This window comes from Bubalus bubalis, chromosome 3 (genome assembly GCF_019923935.1).
Source record: "Bubalus bubalis isolate 160015118507 breed Murrah chromosome 3, NDDB_SH_1, whole genome shotgun sequence".
NCBI classification, from domain to species: domain Eukaryota; kingdom Metazoa; phylum Chordata; class Mammalia; order Artiodactyla; family Bovidae; genus Bubalus; species Bubalus bubalis.
Window position 1 is genome coordinate 15,918,583 of NC_059159.1, and position 18,669 is coordinate 15,937,251.

An 18,669-nucleotide genomic window follows, 5' to 3' on the forward strand; every position below is an offset into this window, starting at 1 on the left:
CAACCTTCCTCCTTCCGGGCTCCCTCCTCCTCCCCCACCCCCCTCCCCCGGCCCCAAGGACGCTCTGGGAGCTAGTATTTGTGGAAACTAGTATTTGTGGAAACTGCCGACGTGCAGACTCCTGGTGACGAGCGCTTGTTTTCCTTTTAGTCTCCTGGAGGAGGATTCCGAGGAGGAGGGAGACTTGTGTCGCATCTGTCAGATAGCCGGGGGTTCCCCCACCAACCCTCTCCTGGAGCCATGCGGCTGTGTGGGAAGCCTGCAGTTTGTTCATCAGGAGTGCCTGAAAAAATGGCTGAAAGTGAAAATAACATCAGGTAGGTGGGGAAGGCGGAAGGACATACGTGCCGCGATATGTAATTAACACAAGATGCCGCAGTGTGGGACCCGCGAGCCCCGACAACAGAGAACAGGGGGACACTGGCCCAGGGCTCCTGCTGGGAGGCCCATGACAGACAGGATCAGGACTAAACGCTGCTTTCAAATTATGGGAGGGAAATGAGGTGGTTTTTTTTTTTTTTTTCAAGGCTCAGGGATGAATCCTGGAATGTGCTATTAAATTCTACTCCTGCTTGAGGCCTGAGCAGAGATGCTAAGATTACCTCTTAGGAAGGACAGAACGACAAACAGGCCCATGCTTGGACCTTAGAAAGCACCCAGCAGTCAGGACAGCTGGTAGACCCCCAGCAAGACCTGCTTCCTTTCACTTGTGAGAGAAGGTGTGGAGAGGTTTGACGCCCAGAAACCAAGCCAAGCTGCCTTTCTGGAACAGGGGAAGGAAAAGCCTACCAATCCAATTTTTCTAGCCCCACATTAGATAAAGAGATTCCCATTGTGCTCATTTCGGCAGCTCTGTCTTTAACAGAACTTGTAACTGGGTGTGAAGTCCCCGTTCTCAACGCCCTGGGGAGGTTATAACCTAAATATAGCCACGTCAGTAGGTCGGCTGTAGTTTTCTTGGCAGAGAACCAGAGGTTTCTTTAAAATATTTATGAACAAGAGCAACTTGAACACCAAAAAAAAGGGGGGACGCCAATGCAAAGAAGAGTTTACTTTGAAAAGACCTGCTATGTCTTTCAGAGTCCCCATCTCTGCAAACTTTTTTACCCTAGAGCCAGAGGCTGTTTCTCTCCTCCATGCTGTCCTCCTTGATTGTCACTGTGCTAGATGACCCAGGAGACCTAGACCTTGACCCTGTCCCCATGGGTTGTGGCCAGCCCCCCTCACCAAGCACAGCACACCATTTAATCAGGGAATGAACACGCGGGATGAACCGGTTAACTCTTCTCTCCCCAAGGCCCTTTCTCCACATCTGGAGGAGAAGAGTAGCAACTGCAGCCCGAGTTGCTTAAAGGCATCTTTGCATAGTGAACAGAGAACCTAGCCCTTCAGAGCGCAAAGAACAAGTGGGTCTCAGCAGCTAATGACCCTGCCATGCGATGCTTTATCTTGCTAGAAATTTGGGCCAATTAAACATCTAGAACAGAAAAATTTACTCATGAGATACGTGATGAAAGTGCTGCTAAATGCTTGTAAATGCCAATTCTGGCCTGGGTGTGCTAGGCAGGATTAGACTGAGGACACACGGGATGATCCATAGCCTTAAGTATTACAGAATGTTGCTAAAAAAAAAAAAAAATCAAGTCATCAAAATGCAGATGAGGGATCAGTGTTCATCCTTGTCTTTTGAAAGTCTCTATTATTTACTACCTATTTGTATCCCCACTGGGGAAAAGTAGAACTGGGTTGTAAAACTGTACAAACCCTATCTTTACCAAATAAATTCAAGTAACTGATTAGTCTTCTGTATTCTTTTTTTTTTTGGCCGTGCCTGGTGGCTTGTGGGACCTTAGTTTCCCAACCAGAGATCAAACCTGGGCCCTCTGCATTGGAAGCATAGAGTCCTAACCACTGGACCACCAGGGAATTCCCAGTCCTCTATTTTCTAAAGCATAAAACAAACAAGGGTACATCATTAACCAAAATGCAGCACCTACACCAGGGGAAAGGACAGACGGCATCACACTTGCTTAGATATAACAACCATAGATCTGCATCTTCCACTTTGCACTGAGGAATAGGATAAAGGGGCGGGGGGTGTGAAATGTGCTGATCTAGAATTCACATTAAACAAAACTAAACAGGAGGACTTCCCTGGTGGTCCAGTGGCTAAGACTCTGTACTCCCAATGCAAGGGGGCCCAGGTTCAATCCCTGGTCAGGGAACTAGATCCCATGCGCCACAACTAAGAATTCTCATGCCACAACTAAAGGTCCCACAGGCCACAACTAAGACCTGGCACAGCCAAATAAATAAATATATTAAAAAACAAAACAAAAAATCAACAACAACACACCAGGAACAAAGGAAGCCTTCTCCTGTTTCTTTTCCCAAATGAGGCTGAGCTCAGGCTCAAGTGTTCGACCCAGATACCGCTATACCACAGCCCACACGTGGGCCTGGGGTCCCTCACTTTTCTCAATTGGGGAGTTACATGGGCAGAAGTAAAGGCAGATTTTTAAGCCATAGGTCGAGGATAGCTTCTGCCATCAATTTGGTCCTTACTAATTTATTTGCTTGGACTTGTGTTAGATCTACCAGGAAAAACATCAGTAACATAGACCCAATGTTCACTCTTCTGGCAAACACTTGTGTCACAGACTCTCAGCCTCCATGTAGTAATTCCAAGTTTATGAACCTATGTGTTTATATTTAAACAGAGAGCAAGACCTGTTATTTAAAAGTCACGGGAATTTCACTCATGGGAAGCTTGCATAATAATGAAAACAATGACAAAGGAAATTTCAGCTGTCAGGTTCAAGGTCATTTTCTACAGAAGATGACCCACTATAAAAAGAAGGCCACCGAAACTCAGAATTCCTAACACATACAAATTCGCTCTCAAAATGTCAACACCAAAAGGGTTACGTGTAACAAAATTCTTTCATTTTAAGGAGCAGATCTTGGTGCTGTAAAGACCTGTGAGATGTGTAAGCAAAGCCTACTGGTCAACCTGGATGATTTAAATGTGACTGAGTTCTACCAGCAGCACCAGCAGTCCCGGGTAAGAGAACCTCCTACCCATGCTGGGTCCACATGGGTAGAGGTATAAGGCAGGAAGGAGCTCTTTCTCTGATACCAGGAATAATAGTGGAGGTGGGGTGCAGAGGTCCTGTGCAAGGCTCCCAATTCAGCTCGCTTCTCTGAGAAAGTCTGTTCCCAAATTGGACCACTGGAGGATTAGAAGACTTAGTCCCACTGCTGAGGTCCCCCTACTGTCAGGGACAAAGTAGGAAGCTGCAGTAGCTGACTAGACACACAGAAATAGGAAAAGTCTGGCAAGCTCCACACCCAAATTTGCTGAAACAATTGAAGTTGAATAGCCACAAGAGAAAAAAAATCAGGGTCTTGGAGAAATAGTCCCCAATTTATATATTGAGTAATCTTGGGGGGTAATGAGGAACAGCTTTGCTCAAGGTTTAAAAACATATAAGCACCTGTTTACCTGTTTACTCTGTGCTTTTTTTTTTTTTTTGGCTGCACCCAACCAAGGATTGAACCTGTGTCCTCGGCAGTGAAAGCAATTAGTTCTAAGCACTGGACAACCAGGGAATTTCCCTATTGTGTGTTTAAAAACCAACCAAACAAACAAAAAAAACACCTCGTGAATTAACTCTCCTGGGCCATTGGATTGCAATTCTAGTACTGTGAAAGAGTTAACTTTAGATGGGAAGGTGGTTTATGCCCGAAATAATAGTTCATTGCCCATGTCTCAGGCAGGCAAACACTTCTATTTAGAGCTATGCTGCCCAACATGGAAGCCACAAGACACAGCTAGCTCACAAACAAGTGGTTACTTCCAGTCCAGATGTGCTGTATTACACACCAAATTTCAAAGGCTCAGTCCAAAACTAAGAGTGAAAATCCCATGGACGGAGAAGCCTGGTAGACTACAGTCCATGGGACCACAAAGAGTTGGACATGACTGAGCAGCTTCACTTTCACTCTTAAAAAAAAAAAAAAAAATCACATAAATAACTTTATATTATAGTTTAAAATAAATAGTTAGTTGCTTATTTGTGTCTGACTCTCTGCAACACCATGGACTGTAGCCTGCCAGGTTCCTCTGTCCATGGGATTCTCCAGGCAAGAATGCTAGAATGGGTTGCCCTTCTCTTCCCCAGGGGATCTTCCCGATCCAGGAATCGAACGCGAGTCTCCTGCACTGCAGGCAGATTCTTTACCGACTGAGCCACCAGGGAAGCCCGTATTACAGTATAAATGATATTTAAAACCTATCAGATCAAATAAAATACATTATTAAAATTATTAATAATTTCACCAGTTTCTTTCTATACTTCTTTATTGTGGCTCCTAGAAATTTTCAGGTTACATGTGTTGTTTGCATCGGTGGCTCACACTCTATTTCTATTGGGTAGTGCTGATCTGGACGATGCCTGGCAAACAATAAGCAGTCAATAGATATTTCTCTCAAATGAAAATGGCCCATCGTTACCATTATAATTCAAGACTGACCTCCCTCATCACGCAATTAGGGAAAAAAATGATTAATAACCACAACTGTAAAGGGCATAATGTAAAAACCATAAAATCATCATTAGCAACTGAAATGTCACTCTTCAGAGGAGTCCCTTTGGCTTTCAGATCATTGGCCCGTCAATGTGTGCGTGCCAAGTCACTTCAGTTGTGTCTGATTCTCTCAGACCCTGTGGACCATAGCCCACCAGGCTCCTCTGTCCATAGGATTCTCCAGGCAGGGATACTGGAGTGGGTTGCCATGCCCTCCTCCAGATCTCCCCGACCCAGGAATTGAACCTGATAACCCGCGTCTCCTGTGTCTCGTGGACTGCAGGTAGATTCTTGACCGCTGATTCTTGACCAGGGAAGCCCTGGCCTATATCCAGACCTTTTTTGTGCAAAAAGCACAACAGAGTCGAAATGGTTCCCCTGAGTTTGGGCAGTCCTATAGTTACCTTTTTAAATCCTGGGTTATGGCTCCAGGAGAGAGTCACCACCAGCCTGTGAGTAGGGGAAAGCTGCCATGGCCACGCCACTGCCCCGCAGAGAAGGAACCAGGAGATAACTACCCCAGCCTCTCTCCTCCTGCCCTCTGGTCTCCTCCTAGGGCCTGAACACAATGGGGAGCCAAAGGACAAGGGGGCCAAGTAAACGCAACCCATAGAGATCAGCCTCTCGGCCGCAGAGCAGGGTGAAAAATGGAGCTGGAGGGGAAGATGGAAAAGACCCAGCACACTAATTACACGACATGGAAGCAGAAAAGAGTTTAAATTAGTTTCGAGGAGAACTTGACAGGCCATCAAAGCCTTTTGAAAATGCCCTTCATTATAATCACAGGGAGAAACTAGATTGACAGACCTACCCTGGTGGGAGAACAAAGGTCGCAAGAACCAATGTGCAATATTTATGTGCGGATGGAAAGCAGCTGAGGGCTCCCTCTTTTACGGCAGTTCTGACTGTCCGATGGCTGGTGGTGAACTTACTAGTGTTTGTTTGCTAACAGTCTGAGTTAAACTGGAGGCACTAGGGAGGTGTGACTTCCACAAGTTCAGAAACTCTCCACGGATGAAGATGGGAGTAACTGTCATTTAGCACAAAGATAGTGAGGGGGGACTTCCCTGGTGGTCGTAGCTAAGACTTGGTGCTCTCAGTGCAGGGAATCCCAGCTTCGATCCCTGGTCAGGGAACTAGAGCTCACACGCTTCAGGGAAGATCAGAGATCCCGTGTGCCCCCACTAAGACCCAGCACAGCCAAGAAAAGACCAGAGAGGAGAAAGAGTGAGCCGTCCACACACAGGCTTTTGAGGACAAAGCCCTCTAAGATACCTCACTTAGCATCTGACCACAGACTGTGGACTTGCCCAGTAGGTGCCCAGCCAGCACTGTCAGTATTCTCTGAGGGGCTTGGATTAGCGTGTGTTTCCCTGCTTTGGTTCAACGCACCTGAGTAGAGCCAGCAGGAATGCTAACCGTGACCTCTAACAGGGCACTGAAATCTGATTTTCCCTCCTTTTTTTGGACATTGGGTGGTCCCCATAGGGTCAGGGCTTGTTACTAGGCTCCAGGTGGCTAGATTAGGAACTCCTATAGGCTGTCTGGGCAGTGGCCCCATGAAGCTAAAGCAGCTGGAGAGGTGGAGGGGAGACCAGGACCTGAACCAAGCACCTTGGGCTGTGGGCGTCAGGCAGTCCATTTATTGGCCTGCCAGGGTTGGCATCAACTTGCTCCCGCCCTTACTCAAAGATGCCTGGAAATTAAGCCCAGCAGGCATTCCACACCCACTGCCCACCCCGCTGCAGTGTTGTCCGTGAAGCAACTCCATATTGTCTTGTGTGTATGTGTGCGCGCGCACGCTCTTGAACCTGGAGGTGGGACTCACAATTGATTGATGGATTGGTTGATTGGGTTTCTGAGCGGAAGGAAGAGCTCCTGGATGGCAACAGATAGAGCTCCAAGGAACAGTCCAGGTTGCAAAATGGACCAGGAGAAAAGAAGTTTAAGAAAAACTGAGGTCAGAGATTGTACACTCAAATGCCATAGAGACCAGGCAGATTAACAGCTGCTCAGAATCTCCCAAGTGCCATCCACTGGGAGCGGTGGCGACTATGGCAAGGCAGTGAATACTCCCTCCAGCAGAAGGTGGTCACATCCTTCCTTCTTTCCTACCCTCCTTCCTTTCAACCAGAACACATCCACAGGCCAGATTCTGCTTACTGGCTACCAACTGTTGATCCTTAGCTGAGAGCAGCTCTCAAGATGGGTGGTTGCCAAACCAGGGCCCACAGCATCATCTGGGAATTTGTTAGAAATGCACGTTCTTGGGCCCTGCCCAGACCTAGTGAATCAGCATTTGGGAAAAGGGGGTGTCCAGGAACTGCATTTAAAAGGCCCTTTCAGTAATTCTGACACGTGTTAAAGTTGGAACCACAAGAGTCAAAAGTCATCACTAACCCAAAATTATACACTTTCCCCCTCATTCTTTGATCCATGCATGTATTTATTGAGCAATTGTATTCCAGGCATGGGCCAGGCACTAGGAGCAAAGGGCCAGGCAAGGCACATGTGGTCCTTGCCCCCAATCCTAGCTTTAGTTCTTGTCTCTTGCAGGATGTTTTCTGTTTTGCGAAATACCATGTCCACTCGTATTAGCTCATTTTGTCATCACGCATTGAGGAAACGAGGCAGAGCAGAGGCTACAATTCTCCCCACTGATAAATGGAGTCCCCTTCTCCATGCACAGTTAAAAGTCTTTGCCCAATGTCACAGGGCATGGTGGTCCCAGGCTGCCCATTCTGGGGTCCCAGGCTCCCTGTGTGATGAAGAAGTGCCCCTGCCATCCTGGCCCCTGCCACACAGGAGGGGCTCAGCGGGCCTCTGGCTGTCATTGTTTGGAAGCACAGGCCTAACTGTGCTCCCTCTCGGCCGCTGACCGTGCTCCCTCTCGGCTGTGGACAGATGTCCCTGGACACACGTAGCCACCTAATCCCCCTCACACCTGGGAGCATCCTTGGAACATATTTGAAGACTTGCTAGAACTCTTAGCCAGGCTCTCTTTCTTCGAGCAGATTACATTGAGAATTTCCATCCATAACAAATCTCTCTGCCGAAATGGATTTGAACAAAATAAAAGGGCAGGAGAAAAGGAAGGAAAACATCTGGTAGGTGGGCGGAGTGCCCCCCTGAGCTCCTGCCCACTGCTTCACGTGCCTCCCCACCCCCATCTCTGCTGTTGCACGTGGGCAGCAAAGTGTGATGCACATGGGCCGAGGAGGGTCAGGTCGGGAGCAACTCCAATAAATAACGCTCCAAAAATTAGCTCATCCTGCCCTTACCGACCAAACGCGATGGATGGAACTCTCTGATAACAAACGCCTCCCACTTGTGGTTTAGGGTAAAAAGGATGACTCCACGCTGACTGTGAAATGTCTGCGCTGACTGGCCCACCCGGCCCCTTTTGTCCAGCATCACAGGCTCTGAAAAGGGCACATAAAGGAGCTGGGCCAGCGAGATTTATGGCACCGAGTGACAGGTTCCCTCCCACAGACCAGGGAAGAGACACAATCTGCTGGAAGTGACTTTTCAAATGATCTGCAGAAAACATTAGTGGATATTTTCCCATCTGCATGCCTCCGGGTCTTATGGAGTCATAAAAAGTAAATGATTTCCCTGCACGCTTTGACAAACCTGATAGTTCCAAGCCATTTTCTATCTGATTGATTTGCCATTATGCATCGGAGTGTCTGGGAGCAGAAAGGCTTCCTGGTGAAGCAAGCACTCAGGAGACAGCCATCGACAGCTCATGGGAGGCCCCCCATGAGGAAAAGTCAACGAGGGACAAGGCTTGGTCTGTGTGGTAGGTAGTCCGGGAAGGCTTCCCAGAGGTGGTGGCTCCTGAGACAGATGGCAAAGGAAGCACCGACTCCTGGGGAAGGTGGGAGGAGGCCTTTAACACAGAAAAAAGAGAAACGAGCCATCTCCTCTCTGCCTGTTCTAGGCCAAGGTCAGAAGAGAAAGGCTAAAAATAGGCTAACCGCTAAGGACTGTTGGCTGGAGTCTTTGAAGGCAGGTCTGTAGGGCAGGAGGGGGCTCAAGCAGTGACCTTGAGGCCAGTGGTCACCAAGATTCAGAGCTGGCCCCGATGCAGAAGGGAAGAGCACAAGGATCTTTGCTCAGCTTGAGCCCCTCTTCTGGCAGCCGATCCATCCTGGAAGGGGTGTGCTCTGTGCTGGCTTCCTGCGCTGCCCTCCACGGGATGGGAACAGGACACCGGGCGTGTGAAGCCCCTCGGGCCCCCGGGGGAAAGGAAGGAGGAGGTGCTGAGATGCTACTGTGTCAAGGCTGAGCTTCAGTTCTCCTGAGAAAGCAGTCATGGTTTCGACCTTTCCCAAGGGTGATGTCAAGGGCCGTGCCTCTGCCAGGGCTTCTAGTCCCCTGGGGTTTCCTGAGCATCGTCTGGCCCATCCCCAATCCTCCCACCCTGGAGATCTGACCCAAGGACAGATGGGGGAATAAAGCGGCAGACGGGGAGGAGTCATCACAAATCTGAGAATTTATTGAAGGTCGAGGCAGGTCCACGGGGCGAGGCTCTGCAAGACAGACTGCCAAAGGAGCCAAGGACAGAGGTGCCATGGTCACTCGGATGGTCAGATCTTCCCTAGAGGAACCTCCCAGTGTTGTCAGCACCAGTGAGAAAAATACACCACCACCCACCCACCGAGAAAAAGCAAAGACATCAGCCAGTGCGCGACGCGGCATACACAGCAAAGACGAAGGCTTAGGACTCAGGGAGGAACGCCTGGAACAAATGCGTTTCATCAGGAAGACTTCTGCAAGGAGGCGACCTTGTGACGGCTGTAAAGAAAGTCATGGACACAGCCTTGGAAAGGTGGAAAGTGGCAGAGGAGTTTTCACAGCAGAGACACGAAGGGACTTCCCTGGTGGTGCAGAGGCTGAGACCCCATGCTCCCAGTGCAGGGGGTCCGGCTCCGATCCCTGCTGGGAAACTAGATCCCACCTCCTGCAACTAGGAGTTTGCATGCTGCGGCTGAAGATCCCACATGCCCTAACTAAAGATCAAAGGTTTCGAGTGCTGCAACTAAGACCCTGCACGGCTAAATAAAGATTTTCAACAGAAACAGACGCACAAAAACAAGCCAACAGACCACGTGAGAAAGAGCATGTACAGAGGCCTTGAGGTTCACGTGGCATCCGAGGCCCCACTGGGCACATGCTCTCTGGGGCTTAGATGACAATAGGGCAGCCAGGGAGGGTGGGGAGTCAGGGAGCCCCTAGGTGTGACCATCACTAAGCCCAGTTGTGAAGGGAGAAACTTGGAGAACTAAGGCCTGAGGCCCTTTCCCTGAGCAAATAAGGGATCTAGGAACATCAAATGTTCCCACCATGGACCTGTGTCCCAGATTCTCCAACAGACCAGTCTGCCTTCCTGAGTCACACAATCTCATCCGGTTGACTCTTCTTCTCAGCGTCCAGCGGCTACATGTGTACACACAACATGACGTCCAGTTGCCTCCGTTCTGCCTAATGTGGTCCCACCGCACCATCTCCCCAGCCCATGGCAAGACTTTTTTAAAAATTCAAAGCCAGCACCTTCCCCATATACTCCAGCTATACGAGTAGAGAATTTTGCCCAACAAACACTCCGCCCCCTCATGTGTGTGCGGCCATTCAGGGCCTCTATCTAAAAGGCCCTGAATGGCCCTCAGAGCCACCTCCCAAAGTCCCTCCCATCCTTTTAGGACCATCAGAGACACTGTCTCCCAGGTCATATGCCACCAGCCTCTTTCTTCCCATTCACAACTCCTTTGTGGCCCTTGACACATCCCACTGATACGGGAGCCGTCTTTGAATGAGGCACACTCTCTCCCATATCACAGAATGGGGTCCCAGCAGGGAGCTGAGACCTTTAGCCCTGTGTTCTCCCAACACTCAGCTCAAGGCCATGGCAGGTAACTACTCGGAGTAGTGAGTGTCCACAGTGCAGGGCCAGGCCAGGAGCTTCTTCAGGCATCCTCCACTAGGCAGTCAAGGATTCCAGGATGGCTATCCTGCCTCCACCCCGGGTCCCCTTCTGCTCTGTTGTCCAGTCCCCCTCCAGAGCAGGCCTTGCCTTGGGGCTTGGGCTCCCATTCCTATTTCTTGTCCCCACTTGGCCTAGGATCCTCCACCCTGTGATTGAGCCCATGAATATTTTATAGATGAACTTAAAGGCTTTCTTGTCCACCTGTAGGTACAAAATGAGCTAATGAATTCAGGCTTGTACCTGGTGTTGCTGCTTCATCTCTATGAACAGAGGTTTGCAGAACTCATGAGACTCAACCACGACCGGGCCACGAGAGAGAGGGTGAGTGGGGCCCCGCCTGGGCCATCAGCGGCAGTGTCACTGACCTTGCTGTGTGCTTTAGGAGATGTGTATCTGTGTTCAGCTGGTGGGATATGGCACCGTCATCATTGGCACCAAGACTAATGGCTGCAAGCTTTAGGTACAGTGGCCCTCTGGCTGAAAGGTGACAGTCAAGTGTGAGTCTTAGTCGCTCAGTCGTGTCTGACTGTTTGCAACCCCAGGGACTGTAGCCCACCAGGCTCCTCTGTCCATGGGATTCCCCAGGCAAAAATACCAGCATGAATAGCCATTCCCTCTTCCAGGGGATCTTTCTGACCCAGGGATTGAACCTGGGTCCCTTGCATTGCAGGCAGATTCTTTACCGTCTGAACCACCAGGTCACGTAATTGTTTCCTATTAAATATGAGTGGTAATTAAATGGTCATTAATGGTTATATAAGCAAGTGGGTCTCTAGGGATATTTGGCCCCCAAAATAGAGGCCAGCAAGGCTGCAGGGGCTGGGTGTGCATCACACGTGGATGTCCACTGCCCAAGCAAGGAGGGTCCATGAGAAACAGGAACCTTCCCTGCCCCCAGCCAAGGGAGCTGTTTATTTTGCTTTGGCTCCCAGGGTATGTTATCCCAGCATCTGTGTGTGTGTATATGCCAAGAAACAAAGGTGCTGATGGGGTCCCATCTGTCATTAGAGAAGCGTATTTACCAGGAATGATCATCTGTGGTTACCCTTCCTTTAATAAAAGAACCAGGGCCCTCTAGCAGACTGTGTGGTGTCGGGGGAGAAGCCTAGATCCACTACTCAGATCAGAATGTGGGAGAACAGGGCAACCTCTGAAATGTACAGACACACTTGGCCATTATCGAGTCAGAACCCTGAGCCCCAGGGGACTGTCAAATGCGCCCGGTGGCTGGGCCAGGGAAGAGCCCTGTCAGGACAGGGGCGCCTTCCTGACCCAAAGGCCACCCCAGGCACAGATATGCTTTTAGTGTTTGCGGTTTCCAGGACACCCCCTGAGCCTCGAAATTTGACCTTCTGCTCACTTTAGAAGGTCACCACAGATTCAGAAGGGACTGAATTCACAGGTTCACAGAGTTCACAGGTTCAGAAGGGACATCCCTGGTGGTCCAGTGGTTAAGACTCCATGCTTCCAATGCAGGGGATACAGGTTTGATCCCTGGTCGAGGAACTAAGATCCCACATACAGTGCCACATGGCAAAAAAAAAAAAAAAAAAATGGTCACCATTGGAAAGCATGCCAGTGTAGCCGTGGACAAGCCGCCAGTGGAACCGTGAGGCAGCTAGAGTGATCCTCTGCTACGCATCCCACGCACCTCTTTCTCTTCACCATCTTGGCTGTCCATGTCTCTCTGTCTCTACTTTTCCACCTCAAGTGGACAAGAGGCACCTGCCAGCACCAGTCACTGTCTGAAGGTGAAACCCAATGACTCCAAGTGCTCCCTACACAGCCCCAGTCCCTGCACCACTGGAGGCCGTGGCAATCCATTTGGAGCCATCCCTGCTAGAAATGGGCTTCCCTGGTGGCTCAGTGGCAGAGAATTCACCTGCCAATGCAGGAGACGTGGGTTTGATCCCTGGGTCGGAAAGATCCCCTAGGAGGAGGAAATGGCAATCCACTCTAGTATTCTTGCCTGGGAAATCTCATGGACAGAGGAGCTTGGTGGGCTACAGTCCATGGGATTGCAGAGTCGGACACGACTGAGTGCACACACATGCCACTAGAAATGTTGGGTTCAAACCATTCATCCTAAGAATTTGAGATCTGTCTCTATATCTTTCTGGCTTCCATTCTCCCCTTAGACCCTAAGCTCTCAATTAAGACAACAGGCTGGGTCTTCGCCAAGACATCTCCTCAGGCATCTCACCCTCCCTCTGACCCAGGCCTGTCCTTCCTTCCACTCTTCCGTAGTTTTAATGGTGACATAAATTCCTTAGAGAAATACATTTTTTTTTAAGTATAACAGGAAGCAGGAAATGATCCTTTGTTAACATTTCTGTAACCTTATTTTCACGATTCCACATCTTTTTTAATGAACTTTTTTATTGCACATTGAACTTCAAAGCACCCAGGGTTCAATAAAGGTTACAGATGGCCACACCATCAACAAACAAAGGCAAGAGACATTAGCCTCTGGGACTGTAAGGCGCACACGGGAAGGCAACAGAGAGTACAACTCACTGGATGAAAAACCCACGCCCTTAAAGCATTGACCCTAGAGAATGTTCTGGTAAAACTATCCCAGAGAAGGAGCAGGTAATGTGGGGAGCAAGCCGGGAGCCAGCAGGGAAGAAAGCAGGAAGGACAGGGCATCACTTCTCTCATCACAAGCTTACTTGTAATTTGAGATTCCCCCAAAATATTGGGTGGGCCAAAAAGTCCTTTCAAGTTTTTGTACCATCTTGCAGAAAGACCCAAACAAACTTTTTGGCCAGCCCAGTAGTTCTCACCCATATAAACCACCAAGCAGTAACCAGTACTAAGAACTAGTTAAGAGGTACCCGAATGGAAGTAGGAAAACAGGTGTGAATGTGCTCAGTTGCTCAGTCATGTCTGACTCTTTGTGACCCCACGGACTGTGGCCTGCCAGGCTCCTCTGTCCATGAGATTCTCCAGGCAAGAATACTGGAGTGGGTTGCCATAACAAGTGGCTTTTGTCAAATTGATTCTCTTCTGGATTTGAGTCTAAGTATTTTCTTGCAGAAGATTCTAAGGGTGACGTTTAGCAAGAGAGAGGCACTATGACGGGAAAGAACACCTCCTCCCCTCTTCTTTACTGAGCAGAACCTGAAAAGCCATTCACAACAGGCTCCTGGTTGTGTCTCAGTAAGACACGGTGGTGAAGGCCTGTCCATGGCGGTGATCACTCATTCACACCTGCATATCAGGTGCTGAGATGGGGACCTGGGAAAGCGGCTATCAGACATGATGTCCCTTTCTCTGAGGAGTTAATAATCAGGTGGGAAGGTGAGACTCACATATTGGGAAAACCAGGAAATAATCAAAAAGTAGCCCTTGATCCGGAGAAGGCAATGGCAACCCACTCCAGTACTCTTGCCTGGAAAATCCCATGGACGGAGGAGCCTGGTAGGCTGCAGTTCATGGGGTTGCAAAGAGTCAGACATAACTGAGCGATTTCACTTTCACTTTTCACTTTCCTGAATTGGAGAAGGAAATGGCAACCCACTCCAGTGTTCTTGCCTGGAGAATCTCAGGAACGGCAGAGCCTGGTGGGCTGCTGTCTGTGGGGTTGCACAGAGTTGGACATGACTGAAGCGACTTAGCAGTAGCAGCAGCAGCAGCCCTTGATCAAGAGAACTAACAGATCCAGTGAATTCCCAAAGGCTGTGAAATAAAAAACCCAAGATCTTCCCTGACAGTGGCTTCCTGGGGTTTTCAGTGATCCTATAAACAAATAATTTGGCTCCCCAGTGAGGCTGTGAGCCTTTTTAAGGCAAAGTTAAACCTTCTACATCTATCCTTTTCTTGAAGCTGGACACACAATGAATCATGTTTGACTGCTGACCAAGTCCCAGACACAATGGATGCCAGGAGCATTGAGTGGTTACAAACTTGCTAAATTACTGCCAGAAAAGGATGTGGTCTGCTAAGGGTTGCAGGAATGGGTCAGGGGGAGGATATGGTCATTGGCAAGTTGGAACAAGGAACACTTACCTCTTTTGTACACTGTGGTCCTCCAGTGCCTTGAAAATGCCTGGCACATACTAGGTACTCAGTAACCTCCTGATGCTCAAGCAATGAAAAAGTGAACAATACTTGCTTCTTCAAGAGGCAAGTATTGAAAAAACTGGAGAAATTTGGAGAAAGTGATAATATAAATTTATGGAGGAAAAAAGTATTCTAGGTAAAGGAACACTTTCAAGTTCAAGGTATATTTGAGTATTCAGAGGTTTTCTACATGTCTACCATGTGCTAGGTTCTAAACTGTGCTCGGTCTGCTCAGTCATGTCCAACTCTTTGTGACCCTATGGACTGTAGACCCCCAGGCTCCTCTGTCCATGGGATTTTCCAGGCACGAATACTCCTTCCTCCAGGGGATCTTCCTGACTCAGGGGTTGAACCCGTGTCTCCTACATTGCAGGTAGATTCTCTAACCACTGAGGCATCGGAGAAGCCCTTGGGTTCTAAACTAGATCCTGGGAAATATAAAGATGATCAAGACACACTTTGCCTAAAAGGGATTCAGAGTCTAAAGAAACAGATGGGTAACCAAGAGTATCCAAAAAAATAAAAAGTGCCTTGTGTTATTTCAGGAGATGGAGCTGGATGTGGAAGAAGGCAGAGTTAAAGGACAGAAAGGGGCCACTGTTCTCCCCCCCCTCCACCCCCGCTTCTTCCATACCTTCTGCAGGACAGACCCTCCAGGCAGGAGGGACACAAGCCAACGTTTCAGAGGGCTTTGCTTTGAATCCAGTTAGCTTGTACTCTTTGCCATCCGTCTTCCCACTGCTTTAGGAGCCTGGTGGCAAAGCTGCTTCTGTTATTGCTCCTGTCAACCGATCAGCTGAGGAGGTGATGCTGGAGCTGAATCTCAGACCAGTGCTGGTGGGGAGGGAAGGGCACCCACGCAGAAGGGAACACAAAGGCTCAGGAAGGAAAAGACTTGTGTGTTTGGGAAAGTCAAGGCACTGAGTGTGGCCAGAGCTGGCGGGAAGTAAGGAGGATGTGACAGGGTTGGGTGCAGCTCTGGGAGGCTATGGAAGGCTTTCTAGCCTGGGGTTGACAGGTCAGGAGAGCTCTGTTTCTGAGAGGGAGTGGGAGCGGCCATGTGGAGGGTGGGCTGAAGGGGGAAGGAGCCCAGCTGGGCAGCTGCTGCTCTGGGACAGGATTAGGGGGCCCGTGGGGAGCACTGGAGGTGGAGGGCCAGATTTAAGTGGGCACAGAGAGTGAGGTATGGGCTGAAGGGAGCAGTGACTGTTATGCTCTGCAAATGCCTAGCGGGAAACTGGCCTTTTCTCTCTTCAGCTGTTCACAATGGGAGCATCTCCAGAGAACATGGGGCCCCACCAGCCTCACCTGACCTACTTGGCTCACCCTTTAATCTCATGGGGACACAGGACTGTTCTGCAGGGTGAAGCTAAATGGACATGCCTTCCCTCTGCCTTCTCCCTTTCAGCGCCCATGTGGCACACTCCAGTATTCAGGGACTGCTCCCTCCGGGGCTCCCTAACCTGGGCTTCCTCCTGGCTGTGGGTTTTGTCCGTGCCACACTCTCCATCCCCTCTCAATGAAATGACCCTGTACCCGAAATTGCTCTCCCTGCCTGCCCATGTGTGTGTGCGCGCTGAAAGGCAGAGCACAGACGGGACCCCACGGCTTCCACGATGCCCTCCTGGCCCAAGTACCCACCTGTCTTCTGCCACAGGGGGGCTACTTTCACGCTTCACCTGGAAGGGGAAGGGAGGGTGTTGAAGTCGCTCTGAAATCCCACTGGCCTATCCGTGTGAGGCTCCATGGATTTTCCCTAGGCTCTCCCCATTCACACCATCTCTACAAAACGGAAAACCCTTGCCTCAGAAGACCAAATCTACCCAAAATTATGCAAGGCCCAGGCTTGGCCGACTGTTGGGAAAGCTTGCCTACTCACCAAGTTGGCGCCCCCTGGTGGCCATCATTAGATAGCCACCATCTGCGGGCACAGAATCTAGAGGCAGGATGAGGTTGTCCTAGCAGCCTGGGGAACACGGAGGCCGTTGCTAGCACCGCCCGATGTATAATTTACCAGGTAACCAGGACTGCTCCTCTAGAAGAAATTCCAACCTTCTGCCCTTCCCCCCGGCCTTCTGGGGAGAGGGACCCAGGGGCTACACTGGCCAGGCAGTTGCCCCAGTAACAGTGTCCAGCACCCCTTGTTTTGTCCCCCAGCCTGTCACAAAGGCCCTCCTCCCACTGAGGGGGAAGGGCACAAACCCCTCTGCCCCAGAGCCCACATCCTTGCAGCCTGGCACAATGGCCTCCCACGGAGTACACAGTGTTTCTCATTGTGGCATAAAATGCCATAAAGTCAGAACAAAGAGGGAGCCCAGAGCCTTGATGGGCCTGCTGCTTCCTGCCGGGTGGAGAATACAACCGATTGTTTAAAAGCCAGTGGTGAGGCAAGTGGCCAATTAGCACGGCTTTCACCCCCACTGCCTGGAAATGTGACTCTGGACTGTCAGGATGGGGTTCTGCTGCTCAGATCAATTGCTGAGAGGTCGCAGGTCTGTTCACACTGCCAAATTTAGACGGCCCAAACAGGCGAAGGTGACCTGCGCTATCGCTGACGCTGTCTTTAGGAGGCGCCTGCGCCCCACAGGTGCTGAATATCAGCACTGCCCTCGCACCTCCACGCCTCCTCCTCTGCCCCTTTAAGGTGATGTCAGGGATTCCTAGAATATTCCCGCGACTAGGGGATTAGACATCTGTTCACAATTGCTTTGGAAAAAAACGGTTCATTTTTCATTGTCTTCTTTCCCATAGTTGTCAAGAAACTACCCACAGCCCAGGCCGGAAGAAAATGAAAGTAGGTGCTGGGGATCAGTCCTGCCATGTTGAGGGTGTTTGGCAATTTGCTGTCTTTGTGTGGCCGTGTTGAACCTAATCCTATGGAAGGAAGTAACAACCGCCCCCTGCCCCCAGAGGCAAAAATAACCCCACAAAGCTGGGGAAACCCTAGCTGAAGCAGTCAGCACGGCAGTCCAAGTGTGCTGGATGCAGAAGAGATACGAGTTTGAACTCATGCTGAAAGCGAAAGCAAAGGCGGGCAAAGGGAGGATCAGTCTTCCTCGGACATAGGATGACCCGCTGCAGGTTTTTTTTTCTTTCCCTTTACTGGGATTCTCCAGCATCCAGCACTCGGAGGAGCTTCTTGGGTTTTCTTCTAAACCCCGGAAGGGCGCTGTGTAGCCATTACATAAAGGGCTATGTATTCACATAGCCATCATTCACAAGTTAGTATTGGAGTTACTGGATTTTCTCACTCTTTGGCCCAAGCTAGTGGGCCTGCTGGATTCAGAAGATGAACAAGGAAAACAAGTGTCGGGAAAGGGCCAAGGAGCCAGGCCAGCTGTCTCCAAAGCAGGCTTATTATCCCATAGAAAACCCGACTAAAGAAAACGTGCTCAATTAAAGCAGGCAGGCTGGTGGTCAGAGGTGGGAAGAACTTTCCCATCAGCTGGGAGGATAAACGTTACAGTGAACTAAGGAACGGGGTGCCAGAGGTGACAGTTCCATCCCCAGAGGCTGTTCTGGAGAGAAATGTCACAACTGCCTGCCTTAAAAGGTTAGAACAGCTATTTCCACTCAGGCTTTGCCATCAGAATCACCTGGGGAACTTAGAAAAATATAGATTACTGGGCCCCTCCCAGAGACACCGATTCAGGCACTGGGGGGGGTGGGCCCCTGGTGACCCTGATACAGTCAGTGGTCATGGTAATGCTTGTGGGGACCCCGCCCCCCGCAACCGACCGGCCCGCAGCTGCTGAACGAGCTCAAAGCTCCACAGGGTGGGGCCCAGATGACGACCCTAGAGCACCCATCTATTATTCAGGGCACGCAGTCCCGAGAACCTGGCAGATCATTTTCAGAGCGGGGAGGGCTCTACAGGGCTCTCCGTTCACAAAAGGAACTCGTAGAGTCCCAGTCTGCCACTGGGGGGTCCAGTGGCGCCACCGCGGGGGTCCAGCCGAGCCGGGCGAGGGCCCAGAGCCCCCTCGCGCCCTCGCAAGGTCGCGGGGCCACTCGGTGGGCGGCCG

The 18,669-nt window shown here is 50.2% G+C and overlaps 1 protein-coding gene and 1 non-coding gene across 4 annotated transcripts in view; both read left to right on the forward strand.

Annotated features, from left to right (window-relative positions):
- MARCHF10 (membrane associated ring-CH-type finger 10) overlaps positions 1 to 18,669 on the forward strand; it is a 104,707-nt gene that overhangs the window by 81,030 nt on the left and 5,008 nt on the right. For 2 of the 3 annotated variants that reach the window (XM_006044910.4, XM_006044911.4), the window contains exons 7-10: positions 151 to 317; positions 2,955 to 3,064; positions 10,787 to 10,900; positions 17,396 to 17,438. In XM_006044910.4, coding sequence (XP_006044972.3) covers positions 151 to 317; positions 2,955 to 3,064; positions 10,787 to 10,900; positions 17,396 to 17,438 — 434 coding nt within the window. The remainder of the gene's footprint in view (positions 1 to 150; positions 318 to 2,954; positions 3,065 to 10,786; positions 10,901 to 17,395; positions 17,439 to 18,669) is intronic. The other variant, XM_025279888.3, reaches the window with a different exon arrangement.
- On the forward strand, positions 2,152 to 2,225 carry TRNAG-CCC. The gene has a single exon. It is a non-coding gene; the product is annotated as a tRNA-Gly (tRNA).